This window comes from Ovis canadensis, chromosome 18 (genome assembly GCF_042477335.2).
Source record: "Ovis canadensis isolate MfBH-ARS-UI-01 breed Bighorn chromosome 18, ARS-UI_OviCan_v2, whole genome shotgun sequence".
NCBI lineage: Eukaryota > Metazoa > Chordata > Mammalia > Artiodactyla > Bovidae > Ovis > Ovis canadensis.
In genome coordinates this window covers 74,619,737-74,641,041 of record NC_091262.1, presented here as the reverse complement: position 1 = coordinate 74,641,041, position 21,305 = coordinate 74,619,737, and the positions used below count along the sequence as shown (strand labels likewise).

Below are 21,305 nucleotides of genomic sequence, written 5' to 3'. Positions count from 1 at the left end.
CTTTACTGATGAGGAACTTAATGCAAGAGAGGAGAGGTGACTTGCTCAAGGCCACACAGTTGCCAAGCCAGGATTAGAATGGAGGTTTTCTTAATCCCAAATTCAGTACATTTTCCAGTTAATGACATAATAGTCTCCTCGCCTACAAACATTTATTCACTCCACAAATATTTATTGAACAGTTTATGTATGTCAGATTTTGTTCTAGGTACAGTGGACAGAGTAGAGAAAAATCCCCTCTATTGAGTTGAGCTTACAGATAATTAAAACATTTGATCTGTGCTCTTACATGCCTTGGAGGAACAGAGTGAGAAGGGTGACACAGGTGTTGAGGGGCTGTTGCTGTAGAACCAGATACAGATGGGTGTTCAGAAGATGAGGGGTGACCTGGACCCCAGACTTCCTGTAGTCACTGATGTAGATTCAGCACTTCCTTCTTAGTGTTGGTTAAGGACTTTTGCAGGATGACTTGGGATAACTTAGTATATAACCACTGACATTAATTCTATAGTAAAATGTGTTTCAACTTGCAATTTACAGTCCAACTTTTGGAAGCCAACTGCTTTTGTTTGATGTGTATAATTGTAATTTCATTCAGAATTCCCAAGTGTGTCAGTATCCTGTTTACAAGCATTAATTTCAAGATTGTCAAAATTCACCAATGTAGGTGGGATTTAAAAATTAACTGATGGGAAGACACTTAGGCTGAGAAAGTTTAAATTACTTGCCTTGACTGTATCCCATATAACTGATAAAACTAGGGTTCATGTCTGGGTCTTCTGGAGGTGTGTTTCATCATGGAACTAAAATAAATGCCTCAGCTCTTCTTTTTTACTTCTTGGTGATGATTATATTATTTGGTTTAATCTTGAAAGTTATTTTTGTTAGTTTACTCTCTGCATAAATAGAATACCTGCCAGAATAAATTTCTCTAACTTAAATTTTGTTTAGTAAACAAGGAAAGGGTTTTTAAAATAAAATAAAATTTATAAGATTAACATCGTTTAGTTGTTGTATTGTCTTAAGAAGGTATATGGCTTAAAGACATTCTCTTTTATTTAGATCTTAATATATCCACATTATTTATTTTGTGGTTTTGATTCTCCAGTTGAAAAGGTTAATTTACATCTAATTTCAGCTATTAGCAGTTTTTAATATAAATAACTCCCCTTCTTTCTTTATCTTCAGAGAATTTAGATTCACATCAGAAGTTCCTATTCGACTTGATTATCATGGGAAACATGTATCAATGGATCAGGTCTGGAAATTTTGCACAAATATACAGAATTACCTCATTTGTTTTTCTAGTGGCTCAGTTTTTAGGAAACTTTTTCGATTGTAGTTTATATGTTTGAAATGAAGTGTAAGATTTTAAAATTTAATTCTATTTTTAAAGTAAATATAATTTACTTAAGAATCTATGAGTAAAATTTAGATGTCAGTTGGGTCTTATAAAATACATGTATTTTTTTGCTATAAATATTTTAGGTGTTTTAGCTTAATTAGTGAATTTTTTTTTAATTTTAAAGGGTACATTAGCTGGGATTTTGATTGGTCTCGCCCAGTTAAACTGCTCTGAACTAAAGCTGAAGAGGCTTTTCTATCGGCATGGGTAAGTTGATTTATCATATGAGACTTTAAGATGTAATAATTTAATTATTTTACAATGTTATTTGCAAAGAGCTCATTTTTAGAGGATTTTTACCGGCTAGGGGCATTTTTTTTTTATTCTGAGAGAATAGTAGCAGTTTGAAGAGAGCATTTCCCCAAAAAGCAGCTGTAGTTAGGATTTTTTTAAATAATTTCCCAAAGTTATAAATTAGCCTATATGGAAGTTCACAAGGTAATGGTCCTTAGTAGCTAAGAACTGTGTGACAATTTATAGACATTGAATTAATCCTATGCCAAAGTTTAGATGTTAAAGAAGTAAAAACAGTGGAAATGCACACTTGTATATATTACCTTAGCCTTTTATAGAAATTATTAGCATTACAATTAGGTTAAATGTATGTATACACACACACATATATATGTAGTAAAATTGAACATCTATAAAATTTTGTCCATGTAATTTGTAGACTTTTTTGTCTTAAGTAAAAAAAAAAACTGTGTAAACCTATAAATTTCACTCTTCTTCCCATATATTAATAGTCATTTTCTCTAGTTTGCTAGGTGTGGACAAATTATTCTCATATGCAATCACCGAATGGCTTACTGACATTAAGAAGAACCAGCTTCCAGGAATCCTGGGAGGTGTTGGGCCTATGCATTCACTAGTACAACTAGGTGAGTGTTCTTTTTTTAATTAGAAGATAATTTATTTTACCTGATCAGTGATTCTTAACCCTTTTGGGATTATGATGCCTTTGAGAATCTATGTGAGGATCATCTTTCTAGAAAAATCGACCTGTTAGTCATAGACAAAAAATGTTGCTTCCCATTTTAGGGGTTAAAAATCCAGGGGTTAGGATGATAGCAGAGATTTGAGCTCCAGTGCTCGTATTTTTCTTTTTAAATGTTTTCTTGTTGTGGTAAAAGTCACATAATGTAAAGCATACTGTTCTGGCCACATTTAACTGTGCATGTCAGGGGCACTGAGGACGTTCACATTGTGCGGCTCTCACCATCATCTGCCTCCCGAACTCGTCACTTTCCTAAACTGAACTCTGTCCCCATTGAACACTTAAGTCCTCATTCCTCACCACCCGCCTAACCCACCTCTGGCATCTGCCAGTGTATTTTCCGACTCTATGAATTTGAGGAATATACATTGCCTATTCTAGGTACCTTGTATAAATGGAAGCAAGCAGTATTTGTCTTCACCTGCTGTACTCCAGCACTCCTATTAATTTCTGTATGTTGACTGCTATTCTAGTGCAAGGCCTCAAGGACTTGGTCTGGTTACCAATTGAGCAGTACCGAAAGGACGGTCGCATTGTCAGAGGATTTCAGAGAGGGGCTGCCTCCTTTGGCACCTCGACGGCGATGGCTGCTCTCGAGCTCACAAACAGAATGGTTCAAACCATACAGGTATCTTTCCATAGACCAGCTTAATCTCCAGAAAGAAGGAGAGCCATTAGAAACACTTGACTTATTTTGGTTTTAAAATGGCACTGTGAAAATGTATAAAACACTGAGAATATTTTATTTGTAATGACTTAGTATCATTAAATTTTTTTTATTAGCTGTCCATTGTTAAATAATAAGTAGAATAAAGTGGTGGACTACAGTGCCAAACTTGTTTGCCTATTTCAGGTAAACTATAACTATTAAGTTAGCCACAGATTTACTTCACCACATTTATGTGGGAAGATCATAGCTGAACGCAGTGAAGGCACTAGAGAGCTGATAGTTGTATTCAGGTTTGCTAGTAAGTATTAAGCTCCAATTGTTCTTACCCAGTTGTGCACAGACCATGCATTCTTGTCTAGCGTGGTAACAGTGTTCTCAGAGGAGAGATGAGGAACTGAAAAAAGCTGCTCAGTGCAGATACTAATGTATACGTTAACGTTCTTGTTATAAAAGGAATGCATTCTGGTTGTTAGAATTCAGACGCTGCAGAAGGACCTGCCTGAGGGTGCAAGTCCCTCTGTGGTTCCTCACTCCCCTTAGGAAGTGTGCTGCTGCAGCATAACTCCCCAGACTTTGTTCTGACTCACTCTTTCCTCTCTGATGAAATGATCCAGGCAGCGGCAGAGACTGCGTATGACATGGTGTCTCCAGGCACCCTTTCTATCGAGCCCAAGAAGGTCAGAAGGTTCCCCCATCACCGGTTAGCCCACCAGCCAGTGGACCTGAGGGAAGGGGTGGCCAAGGCCTACAGTGTCGTGAAGGAGGTGAGTGGCTGCCCCAGGGGATGGACCAGGAGCAGTCTGCGTCCTTTCCAGGAGTTTGTCTGAAGAGCAGCAGGGCTTGGGCTTTGTTCTGAAGGAACCCCTGGGATGGCTTTGGGACTGTTTTGCCACTGATGAGTGCAGATATGTGTGTAGGAAAGGGGAGGGCTACATCCTGGCCTGCAGGCTCTCAAGAAGACTAGCGATCTCATGGGAAGACTGGTCTCTTTATGGACAGAAGCAAGCAAGGGTGGTAGAAACACCATGAACTCACCAGGGAAGTTTACCCATGTTTGTATTTTGCTAGTTTCCTCAGATTTGTTTAAAAAGCAAAATTTTTTAGGTTAATCACAAACCTAATTCCATTCCCATGCATTCACAATCCTTAAGATGGTACATTTTTTTTCTGTGCATATTTTTATAGTTTCATATAAGTATGTCATCATAAGCAAATACTATTGTTTATATTTTAAAAGTTAGCATAAATGGTATCATATATATCTGTAAATTTTGTCTTTCAAGATACATCCTTGTTGATATATGTAGGTCTGATTTAAACTTTTATCATGTTTCATTGTGTGAATATAGCATAATTTATTTATCTTCGTGTTGGTGGACAATTTACATTTTTTCTCCTAAAATACTGCTATTGGAATGTCATTTAAATGCCCCTTGTGAACTCCAGGAGTTGGTGATGGAGAGGGAGGCCTGGCATGCTGCAATTCATGGGGTTGCAAAGAGTTGGACACGACTGAGCGATTGAACTGAACTGAACTGACTTGTTCACATGTGTAAGAGATTGTTAAAGGTGGAATTGGTGATTTGTAACTGTTTGAATCCTGAGACTTATTAAGCGTTGCCAGATTTATTAAGCATTGCCAGATTGTAATTTAGTTGCACCGGTGAAGCCTGGTTCTTTATGGATGTTGACAGGAGCATTCCCTCCCTGTCTTAATCTTTTTCTTTTTTTAATTGACATATGAGGAAGTTTGAGGTCATTTTGTTGCAGGAAGGCGGACCCCTTCCAGGGCCCGAAACTGGGCTCTTGTCTAACACTCGGAAATGAATTGTCCGAGGAGACACATGTGCTGACAAAGCAAGAGATTTTATTGGAAAGGGCACCCGGCTGGAGAGCAGTAGGGTAAGGGAACCCAGGAGAACTGCTCTGCTGCATGGCTCGCAGTCTCGGGTTTTATGCTGATGGGATTATCATTCTAATTCAGAGTCTTTCCTGGTGGCACACACATCACTCAGCCAAGACGAATGCTAGCGAGAGGGATTCTGGGAAGTGGACGGACACATGGTGTCTCCTTTAGACCTTTCCTGAACTCTTCCAGTTGGTGGTGGCTTATTAGTTCTGTATTCCTTATCAGGATCTCCTGTCATAAAACAACTCATGCAAATGGTTACCATGGTGCCTGGCCAGGGTGGGCGGTTTTAATCAGTGTGCTTCCCCTAACAATTTTACTTATTATTTGTGTATTAGGATTTCATTAATGATATTTTCCCCTGTCGTATTCCGACAGACAGAAGTGCCTTAGGACAGTCTTTTACCTAACGAAAGTAACCTCTGTGGTTCCAAATGCAGGAAGACCACTGAAGTAAAGCTGTGTATTAATGGCTAAATAAAGGCAAGGCCATTGGTCACCTCTCTTTAAAAAGAGATTTAGTCGGGAGAATAAAGAGAGCTGGTTACCTGTCAGTTCTCTTCCTGTAGATGTCAGGATTGGGCCAGTTATCAGTAGACATGTTAGAAATCAGGTTTGTAAAAACGATCCTGGGCTTTGAGGCGTAGCAGGGGCTGCTGGCAGCAGGATATTACCGCACTGGGGTGTGCAGTACTTTGGGCTTCCCGGGTGGCGCAGTAGTAAAGAATGCCTGCCGGGGCAGGAGACGCAGGAGACGATGGTTCCTGGGTCAGGAAGATCCCCTGAAGAGGGAATGGCTACCCACTTCGGTATTCTTGCCTGGAAAATCCAGCGTACAGAGGGGCTTGGCAGGCTACAGTCCATGGTGTCACAAAGAGTCAGGCACGATTGCGCAACTAACACTTCACAGATTGTGAAAGTGCAGACTAGATTTGGGGCCAGGACAAGGTTCCTCAATTTCCCTGAGAGTGTGAAGTTCTTCTCTCTATGCCCTTCACTGACATGGTCACAAGAGGACAGTGCTTTGTGGCCCTTAGGGATCCTGAGTTAAACAGGAAAGATTTGAAACCCGTATGTGACGACTGACCAGTGACAACCGTGCGACGTTTTACCACCCTGGCTTGACCCACACATTTACATGTTCAGCTCTAAAGCTCAGCAGTCATGATTATTTTCATGTCACACTGTTGTAAGAAGGATGAAAAATGCTGCAAAAACTTCATTTCTGCTTATTAAACGTGTTCCTGCTTTGTGTTCTCAGAGTTTTCTCTATTTAATAAAGTGTTTTATTTAGTCTCTTATCTTAATTGAATGTTCCAGTTATCTTTTCTGCTGCATAGCCAGTAATTTAAAACTAATTAACTTATTTTTTGGAGCTCAGTAGAATTAGGTTTTCCTGTTGCAGTTGAGTCATAGGAGCTATCGCCATGTTCATTTAGTGATTATATTTATTCAGGAAGCTTTGTTTGCTAAATTTGATTTAACCAGAGTGATTAATTGTGCCAGAGAAGCTATTCTTGGAGTATTAACTATTTCCGTGCACATCCCTGTGTGAAACTGTATAGTCTAGCTACATTTTCTGTACGTAAGTGTCACAACAAAATGCTGAATTGTAATTGTCCCTTACTTTCCCTTTGGAGAAGGAAATGGCAGCCCACTCTAGTATTCTTGGCTGGAGAATTCCATGGACAGAGGAGCCTAGTGGGCTATGGTCCATGGGGTCACAAAGAGTTGGACACAACCGAAGGACTACTACTTTCCCTTAGAATTGTCATAAAAGTAATTATCCTGGGTTATCTCAAAAGTACAGTTTCTGCTTTGATTTCCATCTGGTTACAGACCTGCTCTTGATGAACTCTGTAGTTAGTGTGTTACGAGATTATTTAGAGAGTCTTCTGAGCAGTGATTTACTCCCTTCTCTCCCCTCTTTCCTCAGGGAATCGCAGACACGGCTCAGACCATTTATGAAACTGCCGCTCGGGAACACGAGAGCCGGGGGGTGACAGGCGCCGTGGGGGAAGTCCTGCGCCAGCTCCCCCCGGCCGTGGTGAAACCTCTGATCGTCGCCACAGAAGCGACATCGAACGTCCTGGGCGGCATGAGAAACCAGATCAGACCAGATGTTCGGCAGGACGAGTCGCAGAAGTGGCGCCATGGGGATGACTGATGTTTCAGACGAGGTTCTTGATGAAGACGAGGCGGGGAGATGTGGAGCAGAGGGTCCCACCGGCAACGTCAGAGGAAACTCATTCACTGTTATCGTGCTCATCTCAGGAACAAAACCATTTCTTAGTGAAATAATTTAGTATCAAAGCAACATGCAACCAAAACCTTTTGACATTTTAGAGCTAGTTGGTACTTTCCAGTAGACATGTTTGGTGGCTGATGTCAAAAGTCCGTAAAGCATTTGCTGCCAAGTTAGTGAAATGCTTGCTTTTATTAAAATGACTGTAATCTTCCTTGTTACAGACAAGCTGTCATTGGAAACCTCCTTTTACAGTACAGGGTGCTCAGAAACATTTTGAGTACTTTGAAAGCACTATATTTACGTTGCTCCAAGGAGTTGCTTTTTCTCCAGGTTTAAAGAGAATCACAGCTTCGAAACTTTCATTAAAAATGAGAGACAGAAGCCACAGGGAAAATGAAAAGCAAATAGGATTTTCAATATAAATATCAGTGAGGAAAAAATAACCCAGTCTGTTGGATTTAGTGTTCACACAGTCAAGAACGTCGTTTCCATTTGCTCAGAAAATCCTTCTGTGGGAGTTTGAGAACATGAATGTCGCAGGCTTGTTCTGTTGTGTTGCACTTTATTATGTGTGTGTGTGTGTGTGTGTTTTGTGTGTTTAGATTAATACAAGTCATGTGCTATATTCTACATGTAATTTACAGAGTTACACAAACTATAAAGAGGACTAAGTCTGAAGGTTTTTGGCAAAGAAAGGTAACTCAAATGTAGTAACTTTCGTTTATTCTAAGTGTAATGAAAATGTGCATTCTATGATGAACTGGGGCCCATATAATTGTTTATTTGTTCAAATTTAAGCAGGTATAATGCAAGCTTATTAGGGGTGTGTGGAAAGGGAGATTGAAAGTGGTTTGTGGAAAGAGAGATTGAAAGTGGTTTTTACTCTTTTGAAATTAGCCAAAAATCCTCCAAATATGCCCTAGTCAGCTATTTTGAAGCACCATTTTTACTTGGTTAACAATGTACATTTTGATATTCTGTCAGGAATGAATAAAGTATTTTTATTTAAAGGTAAAGTTGTTTTATGCTTCCATGAATATTTTGCTTCTCTTAGAGCATATTCATAGATGCAATGCTAGGATTTACTCCAAAATCCTTGGGAACACTTTCTCAAAATTGATTTTGGTTAATGTTAAGCAGATCATTACCTAGATGTGAGAAGGAAATGGTTCTCCAGAACTCCATCTCTGACTTTAGATTAATCTAGCAGGAAGAAAACATAGGACTTTGTATGCATCCTCTATTTAAAGTGTCATGATGTGAACTCTCTCATTTCCTAGAATGGGGGGATGTCATCAAGTTGAAGTTGAATTTCAGAACTACTTTCAGTTTGGGGTTTGAAAAATGGCATTGAATCAGTTTCATTCTTGAAACTTTCTACAAGAAAGCAAAAATCTGAACATTTAAAATTTGTAAAATTTTGTTAAGTAGCGTGTAATGCTGTCTTGTTCTCTTTTTACTGCTGAAAAACTTGAAAGGCCAGTGCTCAGAAAACCACCTATTGAAGCGTCAGAGGACCATTTGTTACTAGGCCCCAGCTGGATGGAGCCCACCTAGAACGTGGTCCTGAGTAAACATGAATCATGGCTGTTTACTGTATGAAGCTTCAGCCTGCTTCTGGGGCGCTCTCTGGGCACCCTTGCATCAATCCCAGCATTTTCCCTTACACAGAACATGCTGGGTATGGTATCTGTGATGAGCAATCCAACTGAAAAATGCTCAAATTTAAAAATATAAAATCTCCTTAACTTTTAAATATATTTTCCATACTGTATCTAATTGAACTTAATTAGTATAGGGAGAAATAATCATCCTCTTCTCTGTACTCTGAGTTGCAAATGGACCCATTTTTTGACAGGTTGAGTTTATAAGTCCCATTAAGCATAGATTTATTATGTAATTTCCATGGCTGTCTCTTCTGCCCTCCTGCTTTTGATAGAATCTACCTGAGGGATCAGAAACCTTGTGTCTCAGAAAGATTCAGTGTCAAGGATCTGTTCGTTGTCACTTTAACCAAGATGCTCTTTACCTGAGGTGTTTACGTGGATGAACTGTGTGTGTTTGAACACTTTGCCATTGTTAAATATCCTTAATTTTTTTCTTTTTTAATAGTGTCTTTTCGAACTTTTACGCCATGCTGACACAGTAAAGCGTGTTGGCAGGATGCTTGTGTGGCCAGGTCTGTGACTTACCAAGTGGTGACTTTGCCAAGACGTTCAGCTCTAAGCCTCAGTGTCCCCCTCTGTAAATGAAGAGGCTTCTTACGACAGCAGAGATTTTCAGATGATTGGAGTGTGCACATGTGTGCGAGCAAGCATGCGAGTGTGAATGATGGTGTGGGATGTAGCACTTAGTCGTGGGCCCGAGGCCTGTGACACCTTGAACAGGTGGCATTGTCAAGCAAGAGCCCTGGCCGTATGGCACCCGCAGAAGCCCCAGCTCCTCCGGGTCTCTGATCTCTTCGACTAATGTGTTTCTGAACGGTGCCTTCAAGGCTGACCTCTGCATGGGGCAGACTGAGCATGTCCATGTATCGCTGCATTGAGTCCGTGTGTGTATCCCCCCGAGGGTCCAGGTAAGCAAGCTCGATCAGGAAGCATCAGTGAGTTTCAGAACCTCACAGGCTTACAGGAGCACAGTAAGACTGCCTTACGTTATAAGGGCAGCAGGGGCCATGGTGACGTCTTCTCTTGATTCGGGCTGATTGGGATCCCCCAGTTTCCCTGCCTGTCTGTCCACAGATGGCTATTGTTTACAAGTACAATGTCCACTCAGCGCTCGCCTTTTAGGACAGATAGAATGGCATATTTTTTGTAGATATCATAGCAAAGACTTCCATTTTAGTAAAGCTTGAGTCCAATTTGGATTCCCACTTAAGCACATGTATGCAACATCAATATTTTTATAATACAGAACTCAAGAAAAAAAAAAAATCTTCCCAAGTAGCAATGTGCCTAAAATGGCAAAAAGACAAAAAGCTAGTATTTCTTGGTCCTGCTGTGTGTCACTTTTAAATGCTGTTGAAATAGTTTCAGTTTTTAAGGGAATAACTTTTTAACCACCTCCTTTAAAAACTCCGTTCTGTAGGTTTGGTGCCTTTGTTCAATTCTCAAACAGGTCAAACAACTACGCCTGCTGCTTGGGGGCCGCTTGCCACCCTTGGGTACTGTCGAGTTGGGTCGTGTGCCTCAAGCTTGCCCTCACCAGAGAGAAGAGACAGGGCAGAGGTGGAGTTCAGCAGTTTTAAACCAGAAGTCCACACTTTTGCACTAAGTAGTTTTAGGATTAACAGTTTATTATCTTAACATTAATTTAGATCTCATATATAAAAGCCACGTGACCTGACTTAAGGATAATCATTTAACTCTGCTTTGCTTCAGTTTTCTCTGACCTTCGTGGAGTCTTTCCTCAGCTTCATGGGGACTGTGGCAGGGCTAGTGGTCTGTGGCGAGCAGTCTGTTCCCTGCTTCCCTTCACGTCCTCTTGACATGACCTAAGACATGAGAGAAAATGTCTGTAAAGTTCTTTAAGCCTCTTGAAAGTAAAAGGCCCTATGCAAATACAAAGTAATACTTGGTTATCTGCAGATGCATCAATTGGATGTACCCATTGGTACCAAATTGAATAAATCAAATATAAGTTTGTGAGTCTCAGGTTAAAAAGGAAAGTTGTTTAGATAGTGTATAGATAATGAAGGTGGGGAAAAAAGATTTTTTTTCCTCTTACCAAAAAATCTTGTTTCTTTTTACTGGAAGATAACAGTCAGTCTTTTCATTGAGAATAACTGAGTGCTTTAATGCCAATATATTTTTATCTCAATAGTTTCAGGATCATGCTAGGCACTCGGCTCCCTGTAATAGACTTTATATGCACAGTTGCAAGTCAGCCAGTTTTAATCAAAATAATTTCCTTTTCATGGTAGTGTCTACAAGTCAAAGATAGAGAAGGCCGTCTAGTACATCACAATTAGTTTCTTTGGGGCGGGGAATACGAAATTTAAGTGAGTTTCAACAATTCATATTTTGAAATGTCAGTGATTTTGAAAAACAGGTGTTGCACATTTTTTTTTTTTGCCTCCTGTACCCAGTGTCAGCCCCTTGGTTTCAAGCACGTAGCCTCATAGAAAACACCAGAGTGCTCTCTGATGTATTTCAGGAGATTGTAGACTTGACATTAGCTGACTCAAGGGCATCTCTAGTGCTGTGTGTGTCTCGGGGCTGCGGGGCGGTGGTGGTGGGAGGCGGGGTTGAAATCGCAGCCCCTCCTTTAAGAATATGTTTACTTTGCTGTTTCCCATGTATTTTGTATATATGACATGGCAGCTTCCAATTTCTAGTTGGATTTGTCTTAACGTTGTTTGTATAATTTGCCAGTCACACAAGACTGTTGGCAACAGGACTGTTTGCTTTTCCATTGCGAAATTTGGTAGGGACTCCAGTTCAGCTCTTACATTAATCCATCCCGATTTATTTTGGACATTGAATTGTTCTCACCACAAGTGAAAAGCACGTCGTGTATGTTGACTGTCGTCGTTGCTGTTTCCTCATGGAAGTAATTCTAAATGTAAATACTTTAAGAATACTGATGCTGTCTGAGTATTTTTGTGGCTATGTTAACTTGTTAGTGTGACTATTTAAAGTATTATGAATTTAAGGATATTCTTGAAGAAAATTAAAATATTTACTCTTCGGAGTTTGCTTTAAACACTATGGTCTCTCTCTCCAAGAAATGCTTCCTGTATAAAAAGCCTGTATTAACATTTTTCGAAGCAGAGGGTAGGTCTGTGTCAGATCCTGTTCTTGGGAAATGGTCTTCCTCTGATCCTGGTACTTAGAGCAAATCTTGTAGCTTACCTGCTACCGGTTTCTGAGATATCAGTATACAGGGCATATTCTGTTAGAGTCTGCCACTCCTTCCCCCTTTTGGATATTAATTGCTGCATTAGTTATTTTATCTCTAAAATGTAGACTTGCAGCAAACACATAGTTTTGGTCTTAGGGACCTAGATAAATACTTGAAAAATCTGTTCTTTTTGGAGGAATCTTATTACTTAGGAATATTTTAAAGAAATATTTATTCTTAAAGACAATAGTTTGAAAGATACTTTGATGACAGATCTCATTACATGACCGTTCACTTTGCACCATCAGAGAAAAGTCATGGGTCACAACACACCTCACACATGACTTTTTATAAAAAAAACTTATTTTATATTGGGATATAGCCAATTAACAATGTTGTGAGAGTTTCAGGTAGACAGCAAAGGGATTCAGCCATACATTCGTATGTATCCATTTCTCCCCCATACTCGTGAGAGAGAGGGAAGCGAAGCTTTGTGAGGTGCCTGCTGTGAGCCAGGTATTATATTATTTGCATAACTTCATAGCCCCTCTGAGGGATGGTTATAATAGTCTTTGTTTTCCAGAGGAAGAGACTGAGGTTCAGAGAGGTCAGGTAGTTGCCCATGCTCATTCTAGGATTTCATTTAAGAGGTGCAATTGTCTAAATTAGTGAAAACTCTTCACTAATAAGGAAACCAAGAAAGAAGTTCTGCTAAAAAGTTGAGGTTAAAGGCTCTTAGAATGCTTGAGTCTGACAAAGTTGCTTATCCTGTGTCTTCACCCCTCTCCCCTCTCCTGGTTGGGTTCCAGTCACAGTCATAAGGCTGGGAATGGGGCTAAATTAGAGTCCTTCCAGTTAAAAGAATCTTGCCCTTGGGGCTGGTTACGTTCTGCGGGTCTGTCCTGCACATTGTGAGATGTTTCATAACGTCCTTGGGCTTAGTACATGCAAGTCGCACCTCCCCAGCTGTGTAAACCAAAAGGTCTCCAGACTTGGCCAAATGTCCTCTGGGTGGCAAAAAAAAAAAAAACCCTGGTGCAAATCGCTGGGTTAAAAGCTTCCCTGGTGAAAATCATGTGCAACCTGGAGTGCGAACAGTGCCTAAGAGCTTCCCCACGTTACGTTCTAGAATATTCTGCCTGGTTCCTCCTTATCTCAGCTTAAAGATGATAATTTTCAGACAGGCCCAGCCACTCTCACCTCTTTACGATAGCACACACTCCTGTCAAGACACTTTGTGGCACATTTCTCATTTTAAAGTCAAGTGTGTTAAGTATTTGCTATGTGACTACTACTTTGTTCAGCCTCAACAACATGGCGTTCACATTCACTATCAGCTGGAGTCCTGGCAGGGAGCAGACAGCCACTGAGGTGACCGAGGGCAGCGTAAGGAGGGGACTTGGCATAGGTGAGCAGGGGCGCAGGAGACCCGAAGCGCCTTGAGAGCTGACTCTGGGTCTTCCCCGGGCCTCAGGTCTGTGACTCCAGTGATGGCTGACGTTTTCCTGCTCCCCTTGGCTGCAGGAATGTGAGGCTCCTTCTCCTCCTCTAGTCCGTCCTTCGGGATACTGAGGCTAAGCCTCCTCGCAGGCCTGAGGGACAAAGCAGGGACTCACAGAACCTGTAGCTGAAGGAGAGGGCTGCCGGACAGTGGCTATAGCCTTAGGTGGAGCCAAGGAGCCAGAGGGGTACGACAACTATTTGGCCTCCTTGGGCTCCCACCCTCCCATCTCCTGCTGGAGCTTCTCACAGGTTGAGCCTATAGTCCAGTATCTCAAGCTTATCCTGGCAGAAAGCACAGTGGAAAACAGAGCAGAGGGGTGGAGAATGGATCTGAGGGGGGCAAATGAAAGCTGTCCAGCATTCAGACACTATTGTCTTCATTCTGCACATGCCAACACAAGAGCCTTAGGATAAGTCACCTACCCAAAGCCATACAACGTGCTAGTTAACAAACGTTAGTCACTGATGACAGTTCAGTTCCATTCAGTTGCTCAGTCGTGTCCAACTCTTCACAACCCCACGAACTGCGGCATGCCAGGCCTCCCAGTCCAACTCCTGGAGTTTACCCAAATTCATGTCCATTGAGTCAGTGATGCCATCCAACCATCTTATTCTCTGTGATCCCTTCTCCTGCCCTCAATCTTTCCCAGCATCAGGGTCTTTTCAAATGAGTCAGCTCTTCTCATCAGGTGGCCAAAGTATTGGAGTTTCAGCTTCAACATCAGTCCTTCCAATGAACACCCAGGACTGATCACCTTTAGGATGGACTGGTTGGATCTCCTTGCAGTCCAAGGGACTCTCAAGAGTCTTCTCCAACACCGCAGTTCAAAAGCATCCATTTTTCAGCGCTCAGCTTTCTTTATAGTCCAACTTTCACATCCTTACATGACTCCTGGAAAAACCATAGCCTTGACTAGACGGACCTTTGTTGACAAAGTAATGTCTCTGCTTTTTAATATGCTGATGGCAGATAAACCCCCAAATCCTAGCAGTTTAACAAAAAAAGTTTATTTCTCATTTCCATCAAGTCCAGTGCTGCTGAATATCTGGCAGCCCTCCTCTAAGTGGTGATGGAGGAGCCCGGGCTTCTTCCATCTTGTGGCTCTGCCTCACAGGAGAGAGAGGATCGCCTAGGGCTGGAGACTTTTGCCCACATTCTATTGGTCAGAATCTTATCTGACCTAGCTGACCTTGCAGCTGTGATCCCATCCAGCTGCAAGGGAAGCTGGGGAATGTAGTCTTGCTGTGTGCCCAGGAAGGAAATAGGGATTGTTGAGAAGCTAGCCAGACTCCTGTCGGGGAAAAAAAAAAAAACACAACCTCAAGGTCGAGAATAATTTTTTATTTTGTAGCCTTTCTGAGCATTTCAACCTAGAAGACAGCCTCTCAGATAGCTCTGAGCGACTTCTCTAAAGAGGTATGGAGGGAGCCAAGGCAAATAGAAGTTTTTGCAAATACCAGGTGGTTGGACATCCAAAGATAGCTGTTAATTGAAGAAGACACTCGTCTCAAATTAAGGACTTTAGCACTTTTCTGCGGGGGCGGGGTGGGGGGTGGGGGTGGGAAGGTGTGAGAGTCTAGACTCCTTCGCCCCGTTCCTTTGGTGTGCGCCTCAGCTATCTGGGTTGAGCCCCTGGTGTTTTCTCATCCTGAGTCCCCTCAGGGTACACACAGTAGGGGCGGCCGCAGTGGCTGCAGGCACGGCAACAGGCAACCCGTTTGTCTGCATCCTGCCTTTCCTCACCACCAAGGCAGCTGCAGCGGCTAGGTGGCTGTAGCCATCGTTTGTTTACTGATCGGCAGGCAACATTTTCCACTCACACCTGCTACCTGCAGAGATTCGTGCAGAGATTTTAATCAGAGAATGTCTGACTCCAGACCCATGCTCTTAGCACATGCTCTGCTGGAATTACACTTAGTTACACTCCAAGGTAATTTGATACAACTAAGTTGGACTTTCCCCCCCCCCCCTTTGTTTGTTTACACTCCTGAAAGCAGTTCCTCATGGAGCAAACAAATTAGATTCAGCAAACATTGGCTGAGGGATGAGGCAGGATAGTATAATGTAGTGCTTCTCAAAACTTGTCAGTGTATTGGAATCACCCGAGGAGCTTTTAAAAATTCCAAAACCCAGGCAACAGTCCTGGAGTGGGTTGCCATTTCCTTCTCCAGGGGATATTCCCAACACAGGGATCGAACCCAGGTCTCCTGCATTGTAGACAGATGCTTTACCGTCAGAGCCACCAGGGAAATCCTAATTAAATCACAGTTCAATGTATTAAATGCCCTTTTTGAAGGTGTGTTTTCGAAGCTCTCCAGGTGACTACTGTGCAGACACATTGGGGGCCACAGGGGTAGTGGCTAAGAATGTATATTTTTGAGTCAAACTGCCTGGATAGAAAACCAGGCTGCACTGCTTGTTAGCTGTGTGGCCTTGGGGAAGTTGCTGAACCTTTCTGTGCATCAGTTTCCTCCTCTATAAAATGGAGCTAATAATAGGATTTTATGAGGATTATTTGAGTTCACGTATGCTAAGTGCTTAGAATAGTGGCTGACACATAGTAAGCACTATCTAAGTGTTAGATATTATGGTTACCGTTTCCTGAATGCCTGCGATGAGTAACGCCCTGGGGTAGATTTGAAAGATACATGTGTGTGTGTGTGTGTTCGTTGTATCCAACTCCTGGTGACCTCATGGACTCTAGCCCACCAGGCTCCTCTGTCCATGGGATTCTCCAGGCAAAAATACTGGAGTGAGTTGTCATTTCCTCCTCCAGGGGAATCTTCCCAATCCAGGGATTGATTGAAGCTGCATCTCTTGTGTCTCCTGCATTTTCAAGTGAAACCTTTACCAGTAGTGTCACCTGGCAAGTCCTATGAAAGATATGGTCCTCGACTTTGGGGAACTTGGAACCCCCTGAGAAGATATCAAAATCTAATATAAGACAGATTAGACATGGCTAATTATTCCAGCCTTTTGTTCCTTATAAAATCAGTCTGTCTTGCTTCTGAGAAATTGGGTGGCATTTTACGAAGCCAAGGAAAGGAGAAGTCACTCAAAATAGTCTTAGAACTGGAATTCCTGATTTTGAAGATGCCACCTGGTCTCCTCTTTTGCTGCCATCCAGACGTCTGCTTTCCTGGCATTAAACACAGAGCCGGGGCAGCTTTGGGAAAGCCAGAGAAGCCAGTTCCCTTTTCAGCCTGATGTTCAGGATTGACTGGTTCCAGGGAAATTTGACTTGAAGGGTACATCTTGGGTAGCACGTGGAAATAAAAGTCAAGGAGGGTGCTGGAGGCAAAGTCTTTGCGGTTCTGGGTTTTCTGAGGAAAATGAACATTAGCACATCTTTACAGCAAGAATTTCTAAGGCTGTCAGAAGAGGGCAAAACATTCTCTTACATTTAGATTTCATTGAGGTATAAAGGAAAACATGACTGCTCACTGCCAAGTATTAACGTTGCTTCCAAAACCTAATGAGAGCCTTTGTCAGCCCAGATGTGGCCTATTTATTTTTAGAGCAATGAAGAGCTCAAGGCTATGATTTGAAAAGCACTTAACATTTAGTAAAAGTTATGCACAATCCCCACACCCCTCAAAAAACTATGCTATTTAAAAATCATTATCAATATCATCAATACTGGCTGCCCACTCCAGTATTCTTGCTTGGAGAATTCCATGGACTATCTTAGTTCAGTTCAGTTCAGTTGCTCAGTCATGTCTGACTCTGTGACCCCATGGACTGCAGCACCCCAGGCCTTGCTGTCCATCACCAACTCCCACAGTTTACTCAAACTCATGTCCATAGAGTTGGTGTGGACTATCTATGGGGTTGCAAAGAGGTGGACATGACTGAGTGACTTTCATTTCACTTCATTTCATCAATATCATAGCTCAATTGTTAGAGATTCTCTTTTCATATATGTAACAGTAAGGCCAAATATTTAAGTTTAAACTGGTTTTACTTACTTCCCCTTCATCCCACCTGTTTTCTTTTAAATACTATCTTCCGCAAAACTCTCCTTAATCTTTCATACCGGGTTTCATTTTGAAAGTCATCTTTTTAGTCTTTATGTCCCGTTTGCTAAACTGGGGTTCCAGCCCACTCTCTACCCCAAAGACTGACCTTGAGCTAGTCCCCTAACTTGGCTGCACCTCAGTTTCTCAGTGGTTTTCATACTAACCGGGCGTCTCAGGTGACGGTAGCAGTAAACAATCTGCCTGCCAATGCAGGAGACGTAAGACACACGGGTTCGATCCGTGGGTCAGGAAGATCCCCTGGAAGAGGAAATGGCAACCCACTCCAGTATTCTTGCCTGGAAAATCCCATGGACAAGGATTCTTGGCCTTCCCCAATCAGGAGAAATTCAGGCAAGGCTTTATTGGGGCCCCTGCAGTCGCAGGAGGGTGTGAAAACATGCAACAGGCTTGCTTGCTTGCTCTCAAGAGGGGGCAAGCTGGTTCCTCATAGGGGGTGAAGGGCAGGGGTGTGTCCAGGCATCAAGCTGGAGGGGTGGTTTAGGTGGTTTGCCCCTGGCTTAGGTGTATGTGCAAGGGGCATTGCAGGACCCTGCTTTTTCTCCCAACACCTTGTTTTTGCTCAGAAGTGGCAGTTGAGTTTTTGGTCTTTTTCTATCTTTTGTCCAGAATTTGCCCCACCTACAGCATACATGCATTTTTTTTTTTTCAAGCAGTTATTTTTAGTCCCATATAGTTTCTTTGTATTTTGTAGCTCAAGGAAACATTTTTCCTGGTGTAAGCTTTGCTACTGTAGGAGACGTAAGAGATGCCGGTTCAGAAATATCCCCTGGAGGAGGGCATGGCAACCCACTCCAGTATTCTTGCCTGGAGAATCCCATGGATAGAGGAGCCTGGCAGGCTACAGTCCATAGGCTCAGACAAAGTCAGACATGCCTGAAGTGACTTAACACACACACAAGCTTTGCAGCACTGCAGCAAAGGGTCCCATGTCCAAGCCTGTCTCGGTTGATCTGCAGCCTGTCTTCGCTTATCTCACAGATGGACCACTACGAGGGGAAACGCCGAATCGATGATATGTGACATCCATTTAAAATTTGAGTGGCTGTTTTGAGTGCCAATTTCCCTTTTGTAGAAGTTGTATCTACGTAAGAATCCACCAACAGGGCTCAAGAGAAATTGTCTCTTCACATTTCGTGTTTTGTTACATTTTGGAACATATCTGCTGTATGTTCCAAAGGATTTAGCTTTGAAAATTTATGCAGAAACATTTCTGGGGAAAGAGCATTCCTCCTTGGATACCAGCAGGGGGCGCCCGCTCTCCTCCTGAGTGGAACTTTGATTTCTTGCCTTTGCCCCACCAAGCTCCCGTAGCCCAGCTGAACCTGAGCAAATCCTGGCCCCACACAGAGTGGGAAGGTTTTAGAAAAATCCTAATTATCCCAACCCTTTCACAAGGCTAGTCTGTGGCAGCTTCCTCTTAGTCAAGGACATGGCTTCAAATTGAATATAAAAATGTCATTTGATTTCACAATTAATTTCTCCCTGTAAATACCAGGTTGGGTGGTAAAGCATGCCTGGCCCCTCTCTCGATCCCCAGGGCTTGTGAAAGTTGTCAGTGTTCACAGCAAGTTGATAAGCAAATATTTGTGACCTGAGATAATTGAAACGTGCTTTATATTCATATAAAGATCTTTTGTTGTGTTTTCCCTGCAAGGTGGGGGAGCCGGTATGTAAACTGAGTCTGAAAGAGGAGCTTCTCTGCTAATTCATTTCTCTGGGAAAATGCAGCCCCCGTCCCCGAATCCCACTACTCAGGGCTGGGACTAAGGTGAGGCGGCCGGGGTCCTCCCTTGGGCACAAAGTTTCAGGAAAGGGGTAGTGTATAGGGGCATGGGGAAGGAAATGGCAGCCCACTCCAGTATTCTTGCCTGGTAAATCCTGTGGACAGAGGAGCCTGGTGGGCTGCTGCTGTCCATAGGGTCACATAGAGTTGGACACGACTGAAGCGACTTAGCATGCATGCATGTGTTGGAGAAGGAAATGGCAACCCACTCCAGAATCCCAGGGACAAAGGAGCCTGGTGGGCTGCCGTCTGTTGGGTCGCACGGGGTCGGACACGAATGAAGCGACTTAGCAGCAGCAGCAGTGTAGAGGGGCACTGCAGTGACCAAAATAGTAACTGAGTGCCGTATGTTCTTTTAAATCAGTTAGGCTGTGCTGGGCCTCCGCTGTTGCGTGCAGGCTTTTCTATAGTGGCTGTGAGTGGAAGACACTCTTTGCTGCCATGCATGGGCTCCTGGGTGTGGTGGCTTCTCTTCCTGCAGGGCGCAGGCTCCAGGCACACGGGACTCAGTAGCTGCGGCATGTGGGCTCCAGAGCGCAGATTTAGTAGCCATGGTGCATGGCCCAGCTGTTTCACAGCACGTAGAATCCTCCCGAACCAGGGATCGAACCCGGGTCCCCTGCATTGGCTGGCGGATCCTTATCCACTGTACCACCAGGGAGGCCTCTGAATGCAACGTTTTTAAAAACTCAGAATAAATGTAAAATACTCATGATGAACAGAGCGGGAACATTTTAAATAAAGACAACACGGCCCCTGCACCTCCCTCCTCATCTCAGTGGCCTCCCTCTCAGCCGAGTCTGCCGGATCCTGTCTTTCCTTAAAATGTGGTAGTTTGCTCATTATGACTGAATCGCATTCCTGCCTTTTCTCCGTCTCTCCCGATCTTACCCACCCCTGCCCATCACAAGGCAGTCTATAGTGCAAGGCAGGAAAAATGCCACAGGGAGCAGCCACAAGGTGCGGGTCGGGAGTGAGGGATTCATTGTTCAGCCTCGGGGAGTGATGCCAGAATCAGTGGTGGCTAGTTGCTATCAACTGAGGTCACTGTTTGGACTGGAGGAGACCCTCTGCTGGAGTGAGATTAGCAAACATTGACCGTGTGTGCTATGCTGAGTGATTGATTCTCTGCTTGGCAATTTAACTGTCCCAACGGTGGCATGTGTGGTACCCGTCCGCCAACCCTTTATCTCTGCTGGCTTTCCAGCCTCCCTTTGTACAGGCTTTCCTAGGACCATGGCTCCTCCCCTTCCCTTTGTTAAGTTCAGTCCTTCAGGGCTGAAGTCCTCCCCCTCCGAGAAGTCCCCCCAGATCGCTAGCCTTTCCTTGAGGCCATTGTCAACGTAACTGGATCACATTAGCCAAAATGTGGTTCTCAGCTAGGGATGGAAGGTGATTTTGCTCCCAGAAGACATTCAGTCACATCTGGAGACTCTGAGGTTGTCATACTGGGGATGGCGGGCGCTCTTGGCATCCAGTGGTTAGAGGCCTGAGATGCTGCCAAACAGCCTGCCATGCCCAGGACGGCCCTCCCAACCGAGAGCTGTCTGCCCTAAGTGTCTAGTGTCAAGAACACTTGTGCCAACTTTGCCAAGAACTTTTGTGGAAACTCTCAGGAATCAGATTTGCATTTCACCAGCAGTCTTCCCAGGTGGCGCTGGTGGTGAACAACACACCTGCCAGTGCAGGAGACGTAAGAGGTGTGGGTTTGATCCCTGGGTCAGGAAGATCCCCTGGAGGAGGGCATGGCAACCCACTGCAGTGTTCTTGCCTGCAGAATCCCATGGACAGAGGAGCCTGGTGGGATGTCGTCCTGCTGCTGCTGCTAAGTCACTTCAGTCGTGTCTGACTCTGTGCAACCCCATGGACAGCAGCCCACCAGGCTCCTCTGTCCCTGGGATTCTCCA

At 43.3% G+C, this 21,305-nt stretch overlaps 1 protein-coding gene across 2 annotated transcripts in view; it reads left to right on the top strand.

Annotated features, from left to right (window-relative positions):
- Positions 1–8,245, top strand: part of ATG2B (autophagy related 2B) — a 73,686-nt gene extending 65,441 nt beyond the window's left edge. For both annotated transcript variants that reach the window (XM_069559398.1, XM_069559397.1), the window contains exons 37-42: positions 1,189–1,258; positions 1,530–1,612; positions 2,165–2,286; positions 2,876–3,030; positions 3,687–3,836; positions 6,918–8,245. In XM_069559398.1, the coding sequence (XP_069415499.1) occupies positions 1,189–1,258; positions 1,530–1,612; positions 2,165–2,286; positions 2,876–3,030; positions 3,687–3,836; positions 6,918–7,148 (811 nt within the window). In that variant the 3' untranslated portion in view covers positions 7,149–8,245. The remainder of the gene's footprint in view (positions 1–1,188; positions 1,259–1,529; positions 1,613–2,164; positions 2,287–2,875; positions 3,031–3,686; positions 3,837–6,917) is intronic.
- The last annotated feature ends 13,060 nt before the right edge of the window (positions 8,246–21,305 follow it).